General features: G+C 51.4%; 1 protein-coding gene across 1 annotated transcript in view; it reads left to right on the top strand.

The window, feature by feature from the left end:
* Positions 1-4148: 4148 nt before the first annotated feature.
* LOC307090885 (phosphoinositide 3-kinase adapter protein 1-like) overlaps positions 4149-11133 on the top strand; it is a gene marked incomplete at its 3' end in the record, with an annotated part of 23190 nt that continues 16205 nt past the window's right edge. The window contains exons 1-5 of the mRNA XM_079757684.1: positions 4149-4261; positions 5264-5767; positions 7614-7720; positions 8133-8289; positions 9299-9441. Of these exons, the coding sequence (XP_079613810.1) occupies positions 4249-4261; positions 5264-5767; positions 7614-7720; positions 8133-8289; positions 9299-9441 (924 nt within the window). The 5' untranslated portion in view covers positions 4149-4248. The remainder of the gene's footprint in view (positions 4262-5263; positions 5768-7613; positions 7721-8132; positions 8290-9298; positions 9442-11133) is intronic.

The raw sequence follows: 11133 nt of genomic DNA, 5'->3' as shown, positions 1-11133 counted from the left end.
ACACACACACACACACACAAACACACACACACACACTCACACACACACGGCTGTCTTGTTGTGGATTGGCTGCACGGCTCTCTACTGAAACGGTCATAAATCCTCGGTCCCGTTGCTTTTTCATATTTCACTTTTTCCTTCATGCATGTCGTGCACGCGTCCAATCACCGGAAGACACTCAAGCACTCCGGACCCCAAAAAACAATCTGTTTTTTATTGTGTATCTAACATTTCTTGGATTTGACCGGAGTTCACATGACTTCCTACTTCAGCGGTGTCACAACACGGCTACCACCCTTCTGCCTCGGACCAGAAACGCTACGTCCACAGATCTGCCGCTGGGGTGGGCGCACAGGACCCCGCTGTGATTTGCCTAACAGTGTGTGTGTGTGTGTGTGTGTGTGTGTGTGTGTGTGTGTGTGTGTGTGTGTGTGTGTGTGTGTGTGTGTGTGTGTGTGTGTGTGTGTGTGTGTGTGTGTGTGTGCGTGCATGCGACTGCGTGTGTGAGCAATAACGCTGCACGAATCGTCCAACTTACATTTCACCACCCTGTCCGTCGTAGACAACTTCGGCTCATCGTCGGGCTTGTTTTCGGACATTTCCAGTGTGGGGTCGTTGGTGTGGCGGAGGGTGCAGGGTTGTCAGCTCGGATCCCGGGGCTTGCTCCTCCTGCAGAACCGCTCACGAGTCTAATCCGAGCGTAAGGGAGACCGCGGTGATCTCACTCGCCCAAAATACTTTACGCAACAGCGTTACGATTTCGGTGCTCCGTGCCGCTGAAGCTCCTCGCGCCGTCTGATTTACCGCTGCGCCTCCGTGTCGGGTTCTGTCCGCGCACTGCGCAGCCTGGCCTGCAGCCGGGAAGATACGCCCCCCAGCCGGGAGGAAACGCCCCCCCTCCCCTTCTGCCTTCTCATTGGCTGCAAAGTCCCTACATGCGTTTTTTTCTTTTTTTTGCTGTTTTTTTTTTATCAATGTGTGGATTTGATAAAGACATATTTTTCTTAATATTCATTCTCTTGTTAACATCTCCCAAAATTATTTAAAAAAATCTCATGACTAGACAATATAGAAATAATAGCAATAATGATGGGATTTCATCTATACATACATGTTGGCCTGTATTATGAGAGAGGTGGAACATAATCACCATGTCATTCATTAGGCACATTATCAGGACATCTATATTACCTGTGGTTTTGCATGGTGTGTGTATGTGTACGTATGTACAGTGGGGCAAAAAAGTATTTAGTCAGCCACCAATTGTCTAAGTTCTCCCACTTAAAAAGATGAGAGAGGCCTGTCATTTTCATCATAGGTAAACCTCAGCTATGAGAGACAAAATGAAAAAAAAAAATCTAGAAAATCACATAGTCAGATTTTTAAAGAATTTATTTGCAAATGATGGTGGAAAATAAGTATTTGGTCAATAACAAAAGGTCATCTCAATACTTTGTTACATGCCCTTTGTTGGCAATGACAGAGGTCAAACGTTTTCTGTAAGTCTTTACAAGGTTTTCACACACTGCTGCTGGTATTTTGGCCCATTCCTCCATGCAGATCTCCTCTAGAGCAGTGATGTTTTTGGGCCTTCGCTGGGCAACACAGACTTTCAACTCCCTCCAAAGATTTTCTATGGGGTTGAGATCTGGAGACTGGCTAGGCCACTCCAGGACCTTGAAATGCTTCTTACGAAGCCACTCCTTCGTTGCCCGGGCGGTGTGTTTGGGGTCATTGTCATGCTGAAAGACCCAGCCACGTTTCATCTTCAGTGCCCTTGCTGATGGAAGGAGGTTTTCACTCAAAATCTCACGATACATGGCCCCATTCATTCTTTCCGTCACACGGATCAGACGTCCTGGTCCCTTGGCAGGAAAACAGCCCCAAAGCATGATGTTTCCACCCCCATGCTTCACTGTAGGTATGGTGTTCTTTGGATGCAACTCAGCATTCTTTCTCCTCCAAACACGACGAGTTGAGTTTTTACCAAAAAGTTCTATTTTGGTTTCATCTGACCACATGACATTCTCCCAATCCTGTTCTGGATCATCCAAATGCTCTCTAGCAAACTTCAAACGGGCCCAGACATGCACTGGCTTTAGCAGGGGGACACGTCTGGCACTGCAGGATTTGAGTCCCTGGCGGCGTAGTGTGTTAGTGATGGTAGCCTTTGTGACTTTGGTCCCAGCTCTCTGGAGGTCATTCACTAGGTCCCCCCGTGTGGTTCTGGGATTTTTGTTCACCGTTCTTGTGATCATTTTGACCCCACAGGGTGAGATCTTGCGTGGAGCCCCAGATCGAGGGAGATTATCAGTGGTCTTGTATGTATTCCATTTCCTAATAATTGCACCCACAGTTGATTTCTTCACACCAAGCTGCTTGCCTATTGCAGATTCAGACTTCCCAGCCTGGTGCAGGTCTACAATTGTGTTTCTGGTGTCCTTTGACAGCTCTTTGGTCTTGGCCATAGTGGAGTTTGGAGTGTGACTGTTTGAGGTTGTGGACAGGTGTGTTTTATACTGATAAGGAGTTCAAACAGGTGCCATTAATACAGGAAACGAGTGGAGGACAGAGGAGCCTCTTAAAGAAGAAGTTACAGGTCTGTGACAGCCAGAAATCTTGCTGGTTTGTAGGTGACCAAATACTTATTTTCCACCATAATTTGCAAATAAATTCTTAAAAAATCAGACAATGTGATTTTCTGGATTTTTTTTTTTCATTTTGTCTCTCATAGCTGAGGTTTGCCTATGATGAAAATGACAGGCCTCTCTCGTCTTTTTAAGTGGGAGAACTTGCACAATTGGTGGCTGACTAAATACTTTTTTGCCCCACTGTATATGTGTGTGTGTGTGTGTGTGTGTGTGTGTGTGTGTGTGTGTGTGTGCGTGTGTTTGTGTGTGTGTGTGTGTGCACATCTGCATGTGCATGCCTTTCTGTCCGTCTGTCTCTATATATTTGTGTGTGTGTGTGTTTGTGTGTGTGTGTGTGTGTGTGTGTGTGTGTGTGTGTGTGTGTGTGTTTGCATGTGTATTTGTATGTGTATGTGTGTGTGTGTGTGTGTGTGTGTGTATGTGTGCTTGTGTGTGTGTGTGTGTGTGAGTCTATGTGTCCGTGCATGTGTGTGTGTGGAACAGAAACGCCCTTCCTCAATGGCAACATGTCTACGCCTTGCCCTTCCTTCCCACAGAAACCAACATGTCTGCTGTGGTTTGCGTGGCGTGTATCATCTAACCCCTCCTCTGGGCGGCCATTCTCTCCCATTCAATCACTTTCGTTTTTAGTCTGTTCGGACAGTCCGTCCCTCATGTCAACACAAAGACCCCTTTGTCCGCCCCCTGGTTTCTATATGTCTGACGCGCTCCATGGACCTCGATGCATTCATCTCTTTAATCACAACCAACGGCCCGACCGGCCCGCTGATAGGACGAGCCTCCCTCCATCAACTCCTACAGGGTGCCACTCTGACCCGGGCTGTGGTGAACCACAGTGCCCCCCAGCTGAGGCCCGCCCACACGACGTACTGAGGAAGAGGAGGAGGAGGAGGAGGAGGAGGAGGAACATGTTGCTTCAGATGGAGGATGCAGATGAGGCTGTGATTGCAGTTCCCGTTCTGTGATGAGGGATAATTGCCTGTAAGTGTTTTCTACCCTGACCCGAGGCTTTTAGAAAACTGCTGCAGTGGGGGCCAGTAAGAGACCACCGCCATTAATGTCCCTTTGTGTTCAGAGACGGCAGAATGCATCGTCCCAGAGAGATGAACAATAAATAACAATACCTGAGGTCTTTTTACTGTTATGTAATGTTCAAAACCCATCTAGAAGCGGCTAGAGGCGGCATGTGGCTCAGGAGGTAGAGCGGGCTGATTTGTAACCAGATGGTTGCAAGTTCGCTCTGCGAGTGTCCAGGTGTCCCTGAGCAAGGCACCTCACCCTCACTGCTCCTGACCAGCCGGCTGTCGCCATGAGGGGTCGACACCGCCGTCGGTGGGTGAACATGTGAATGAACGGTTGCAAGTCGCTCTGGATAAAAGCGTCAGCATAATCCCCTAAATGTAAATACAATGTTTCTGTAACTTAGCAACTTATTTTCCTCATTGGTGATGTAAATTTGAATTATATTTCACGGGTCTTTCCTCCTTCCCTGTCCAGCAGGGCGAGCAGGAAGCTGTTATCAGTGTGGGCCGACAGGAAAACATTGTGCTCTTCTCACTTGACTGTTGAGCAAAAGAGACAGACGGAGGCTGCTAGCATGACCCAATCAGGTAGGCTGCTAACTCTTAATTGAATCGTCATTATAACCACCCTAATGATGTCTCCATGGGAGGGGGTGGTGGTGATGGGGAGAGGGAGATGATTGGTTGACCACCATGCCGGTGGGTTTCTGTACTGTGAGTCAGTGTTGCCACGGCTTGCTGCATTTTGAACTTGGAAGCAACATTTGTGTGTTGAGGGTAAATGTGTTAACCGTAAGGTTGTTAGTTGGATCCCCGCTCCTCATAGCGGAGTGTCGAGGTGTCCCTGAGCGAGACTCCTCACCCTGACTGCTCCTGATGGCCGTTGCCTTGCATTGTTGACTCTGCCGCCGTCGGTGTGTGAATGTGTGAATTAATGGTTATAAATCGCTTTGGATAAAAGTGTCCTAAATGTAAATGTGAATTTCATAATGGTGCAGTGTTAGTGTTCTTGTTGTTCACTGATATGATGTAACATGCGTGGGATTCCATAGCCATTCAATAGTTCACTTCACAGACGACTCGAGACTCGACCAATGTTAGTTGAAGTAAAATTAATTCAGGTCAAAGTAAGGAATAAGTAAATAATAATTATAATGATATTTATATAACACCATTCATACGGACGCAAAGGCCAACTCGTCTGCCCTGTGTCTATGTCTGTGACACTATGTCTCTTCAAATGGAATAAACCATAATAAACAGCTGGAGACTACATCAGAGTAAACAGCTTTCCGCCGCGGTCACACTGTACATGTCCGTCAACGGATGACGGAGGGCGTGTCTGAGGTATGGGGGACGCGATCCGATTGGCCGACGGATCCGTCGCTGCCTGAAAAGTTGAACATTTCGCAACTTTTCGACGCCGACGGAACGTACGGACCCACAATGCATTTGGAGAGCGCCCCATGCAAACTCAATGAGCCCCGTCGACGGCCGTGTACAGTGTGTGAACGCGGCGTTAGTCGACCGCGACACACACTCCGAGCCCCCTTACCGTGGTGCCCTCCGCCCGCCACCCCCCCCCCCCAGCCCAGGACCTGCTGATCCTCTACGAGCCCGAGGCCTTGCAGTGGGCCTCCTACCTCCACTCCGTCTTCACCGGCCAGCTGCCCCACGACGCCACCCACCTCTTCGACATCGCCACGGTGACCGCCGGCCAGCTCCACGACCCCCTGGCGCTGGCCCGGTACCGCTGCAAGCTGCTGGTCCTGACGCCCGCCCTGGTGGAGCAGGTGGAGCAGGACGGAGGGGGGGGCGGGTCCCCGTGCCGCGTGAGGCGCTTCTTCCTGTCCCGCGTCCTGACCCCCGCGGCCAGCGTGGTGGTGCTGCTGTGCGGCGTGGAGGGCCTGGCCCCCCTGCTGGGCCTGGTGCCCCTGCAGGCCGACCAGTGCCTGGTGGTCTCCACGGAGCAGGGGCCGGAGGAGTACCTGGACGCCGTCGTCAAGGTGGTGTGGGGGGGGGCGGGGAGGAGGGGCTCGCGGGGTCCCGCCCCCGACGGACAAGCGGGTGAGAGGACCAATGAGGCGCCGAGCGGTGAGTCGATAGAGAGTTGAGCTGAGGGGAGCATGAGGGAGGCTGGGGGAGTGAGGCTGGGGGAGGGAGGCTGGGGGAGGGAGGCTGAGGGAGGCTGGGGGAGGGAGGCTGGGGGAGACTGGGGGAGGGAGTCTGGGGGAGGGAGTCTGGGGGAGGGAGGCTGAGGGAGGGAGGCTGAGGGAGGCTGGGGGAGGGAGTCTGGGGGAGGGAGTCTGGGGGAGGGAGGCTGAGGGAGGGAGGCTGAGGGAGGCTGGGGGAGGGAGGCTGGGGGAGACTGGGTGAGGGAGGCTGAGGGAGGGAGGCTGAGGGAGGCTGGGGGAGGGAGGCTGGGGGAGGGAGGCTGAGGGAGGCTGGGGGAGGGAGGCTGGGGGAGACTGGGGGAGGGAGGCTGAGGGAGGCTGGGGGAGGGAGGCTGAGGGAGGCTGGGGGAGGGAGGCTGAGGGAGGCTGGGGGAGGGAGGCTGAGGGAGACTGGGGGAGGGAGGCTGGGGGAGGCTGGGGGAGGGAGGCTGGGGGAGGGAGGCTGAGGGAGGCTGAGGGAGGCTGGGGGAGACTGGGGGAGGGAGGCTGAGGGAGGCTGGGGGAGGGAGGCTGGGGGAGGGAGGCTGAGGGAGGCTGGGGGAGACTGGGGGAGACTGGGGGAGGGAGGCTGAGGGAGGCTGGGGGAGGGAGGCTGGGGGAGGGAGGCTGAGGGAGGCTGGGGGAGGGAGGCTGAGGGAGGCTGGGGGAGGGAGGCTGGGGGAGGGAGGCTGAGGGAGGGAGGCTGAGGGAGGCTGGGGGAGACTGGGGGAGGGAGGCTGAGGGAGGCTGGGGGAGGGAGGCTGAGGGAGGCTGAGGGAGGCTGGGGGAGGCTGGGGGAACTGCTTCACCATGTCTTAGACTGCTTCTCAGAGTAAGTGACTAACTAGTCAGCGTGAACTAGCGGTAGCTAGTAAGTGAGACCTTCATGCCTCCCAGATGACACCCTGCTGTCGGCGTCTCGCTCCACCGTAGAGACCCTCACACCTCCGTCAACACAACACTGCGTCCTTCTGGGAGCGGGCTATGGCCTGCTGGGAAAATAAGGCCTTTTTTTATTTACTCAAACTGCTCATCAAAAAATATTCATGAAGTCGCTTCGTCCCCTAGAACAGAGTCGTCGTTCTCGACATCCGAACGATTCGATGCTCATTCCCTTCAGAATAATTGGACGGTCTCCTCTGCTTAATGACCAATTATCTCGTCTTCACGGCTGATTCTGCTTTATTTCTCTATTTCTGGGGAGGACTGAAGGTTAGGTCTTACACGGGGTCACTGGTTACAAAAGACAGGATGTACTCCAGTCAAGCTTAACATTCAGGAATTTTGTAAAGAGGGTTTCTAAAAATGTGTTTGTTTCCTTTTGTAGTAACGATGCCGATGTAAAATGTAAAAGTGTGTAAAAAAACTCACTCTGTAGAAGCACAGAGCTCCGTTTGAAACATATCTTTATCAAGGCAGAGTGGAGGCACAATATTTGATGCAAATACGGCAACTATTTCCTCTCCCCCCGCTAAAAAGAACAGCACACTACGGCATTCATCAGCCCTTGTTTAATTGTAGGTGTTTCTTTTAGGAGAGAAGCTGGATGAGTTATGACATATTTTGAGGATGTGATTATAAAATTTCTCTATTTGGCATATTACAGCCTCGTTATTGTACCCGCCCGTGCACAATAAAGCACCAGCATTCAAACGGTAGCAGGACATTTGGGCGTTATCTCTGACCCCTTCTCTGATGTGACTCATGCATTACTGGCACTTCTCTCTGAGGACAGACTTGCACAACTCGAGGAAATGACACATTTCTATCACGCTGTTTTTCTGCAGTTGTAACCACGGCCAAGCCCAGGCCCGAGACCTGGGGCACGGGTTCGCCACGGGCCTCCGGACCCCCCCATGGCCTTCGGGTGGTCCCGCTCAGAGTTCCCTGTGGGGTGAGGCTCTCAGTTTACTCTGTGTCTCTGTACTGTACTGACAGTGATACATCATGGTCGATCATTGCATCGTCCCGTCATGAAATATGAATCTCTGAGCTGCTGAAAACCGTCCGGTTTATCTTGAACACAAGAGAGCGTAGGCACCAGGGCAATGCTAAGAGGCCTTAGCATTGCGTAGCGTCTCATCCTAGCTGTCTCTGTTGTATACGGTAATGGGTTAACCTAGTGACGGCGAGTGCTTGGCCCTTACAATGTACCGACAGCGATTTACTGTAGGTCGCTTTGGATCAAAGAATGTAAATGTTGTGTTAAGGTGAACTCAAATGTAAGGCCTCCGGGGGCCGGAGGCCTGTTGTCTCCTCCAGCCCCCCTCCACGACCCAGGGGGTACAGAGTGTCTGTCTGCGCAGGGCTCCGGGGAGATGTTTGTTCTGCTCAGAGATGCGGCGGCAGCGGCGGCGGGCGACGGGGACGTGGAGCTGGAGTTCACCCAGCGCCACGGGCACAGCGTGAGAGTGAGGGCCCAGCGCTGGGACCAACACGTGCTGCTGGTCCAGCCCCCCCCAGGTGAGAGGGTGAGGGGGTGAGGGTCAGGCCCCCCTCAGGTGAGAGGGTGAGGGGGTGAGGGTCAGGCCCCCAGGTGAGAGGGTGAGGGGGTGAGGGTCAGGCCCCCAGGGGAGGGGGTGAGGGGGTGAGGGTCAGGCCCCCCCAGGGGAGGGGGTGAGAGTCAGCCCCCCCAGGTGAGAGGGTGAGGGTCAGCCCCCCCCCAGGGGAGAGGGTGAGAGTCAACCCCCCCCCCCCTCAAGATGAGAGGGTGAGAGTCAGCCCCCCCCAGGTGAGAGGGTGAGGGTCAGCCCCCCCCCCAGGTGAGAGGGTGAGAGTCAGGCCCCCCCCCCCCCCAGGTGAGAGGGTGAGGGTCAGCCCCCCCCCCCAGGTGAGAGGGTGAGGGTCAGCCCCCCCCCCAGGTGAGAGGGTGAGGGACCCTTCTCCAGATGTAGATATGAAAACCGTAGGAAGGAAGGTTGAGGAAATTGACACTAAAAGTGATGCATAAAGACCAGTATTGTAATTAATGGTTTAATTAGCTCATATTGTCTTTTGAGTTGTATCACTGTGACAGCTGGTCAAAATAATACCTCTTTCTCTTCGCGTGAGTTAATTCAATTAATTTCCATAACTGATGTAATCCTTCTCTCATAATTCAATCATTTCTATATCCTGCTTTTATTATGAACGCTGCCGTCGACTTTTTATTTCACATAGCACAAAAAGATGAGCATGTTATCGATCAATGTTTCTGTGCATTAGCTGTCCGGCTAAAGGGCTGATTATGGTCCCAAATTCACGCAACGCAAGGGGGCCACGGACCCCTCACGTCCTTGCGGACCCTCCTTGCGTCCACCGCAAGGGCGAGGCGACGCAGCATCAAGGGCTGTGATTGGTCCGCTCACTAAAACCCGACTCAGCACCATAAAGGTTCCCGACTGCGTCGAAGCGTCTGCATGGTCGCTGTGTTGCGTGAACGTGGAACCGTCATCAGCCCTTCACTCGGTCTCCTGTGTCGCTGTGCTCTCAGACTTCCCCAGCGGGAGGGTGGCCGTGACGCTGTACTGCGGCGTGCGCGCCGTGGACACCGCCCACGTCACGTACTACACCCCGCTGGACGACATCAGCCAGCTGCTGACCCAGGCCGCCGACCCCGTGGACTTCATGTGTCAGGTGCTCATGGCCCAGATGATTGACAGGCGTTGACAGCCGTTATCGTATCTCTTTTTGAAGCTTTTTTCGTTTCTTAACCTTTGTAGTTTCTTTACTTTCTTAGACTACAGTATAGTCAGTACATGGAGTGATCTATTGCAGTAGAGGACTACATTCCGACCATTATGCGGTTGAATGGTGAAATAATAATTAATTATAGAATAAATGAGATGATAAAATAAATCTCAGATTAATAATAGATCAAGTAGTGCAGGGAGTAGTTAATGTAGTTACTTCTTACACTAGAACTACGTTTACCAAGTTAGCAAGTAGATAGTCAAGTCATGAGTCTATTAAGGTTCTCTGTATCTCACTGCTCATAGCTACCCCCCCATTCCCCCTGAGGTGGGACTCCAGGTAGAGAAGCACTCATGTTCCGTTCCCTCCGTCGGGGACTTCTGCTGTTTACTGTTCTCACCGGAGGAGCTAGCGGCTCACAGCCTGTCTCCAACACTCAATCTGATTGCTAGACTTGTGCTGAACTTGCAATCTCTCCCCACCCACCTGCCGCTGCCAACACGGAGCCCCGCCAAGAGGCTGACGGCCATATAAAAAGAAATGATAAAAGTTCTTTAAAACCAGGACTCTGAGAACGGTCGATGGGAAGCGCACCGTTTACCGTGTAAATTGTTTCATCGTGGCGCGTAATTGGCACCGTGAAGAATCAGCGATGTTCTGTTCTTTATTTTCCTTCGAATTATTTAGGAATATATTTTAGCCAAATTGGATAAAACCTATGATATAACTTGTGTAAAAGATGCTAGATGTTGGATGGTCATTCTTTACCTCAATAAAAGTCCACCATTGTTAATTTATGGTGCTGAACATTAACATCTACATTTAGACGCTTTTATCCCAAGCGACTTACAATACGTACATTTGTCTGAAGAAAGAGAATCAACAATATATCACTGTCGGTACAGAAAGAATGTTCATAGAAACCAGTTTCAAGCACTCACAATCTCTAGGTTAACCCATTGCCCGTAGACAACACAGACAGCTAGGATACTAAGTATGATGCTAAGTACTATTTTTGAGTGCCAGGACGTACAACATACAATAAGAGTGTACATTAAGTGTCAGGACGTACACCATACAATAAGAGTGTACATTAAGTGTCAGGACGTACACCATACAATAAGAGTGTACATTAAGTGTCAGGACGTACACCATACAATAAGAGTGTACATTAAGTGTCAGGACGTACACCATACAATAAGAGTGTACATTAAGTGTCAGGACGTACACCATACAATAAGAGTGTACATTAAGAGTTCACCTCGACTCTGCATAGAAACCAATGCACAGCCACCATTGAATGTTGTACGTCCTGGCACTTGTACATTGCACTTATTCAAGGTACTTAATTGTGTAGCATCTACAGAAGCTGCTATCGTTGCTTTACACGGGGAATGGGTTAGCCTAGCGATTGTTATACTTGCACTTGGTTCTATGAACATCTTTACTGTACCGACAGCGATATATTGTTTCACTTCTTATGACAAATGTACTTATTGTAACAAATGCACTTATTGTAAGTCGCTTTGGATGAAAGCGTCTGCTAAATGCCCTAAATGTAAATGTGAATGTAAATGAACAGGTGGGTCTTGAGTCTTGAGTCTTGGACAGACGGAGCTGTGTTTTGACTGCTTA

The sequence above is a fragment of the Pollachius pollachius genome (genome assembly GCF_949987615.1).
Source record: "Pollachius pollachius genome assembly, chromosome: 20".
Taxonomy (NCBI): Eukaryota; Metazoa; Chordata; class Actinopteri; order Gadiformes; family Gadidae; genus Pollachius; species Pollachius pollachius.
This window is presented reverse-complemented; position numbering and strand designations above follow the sequence as displayed.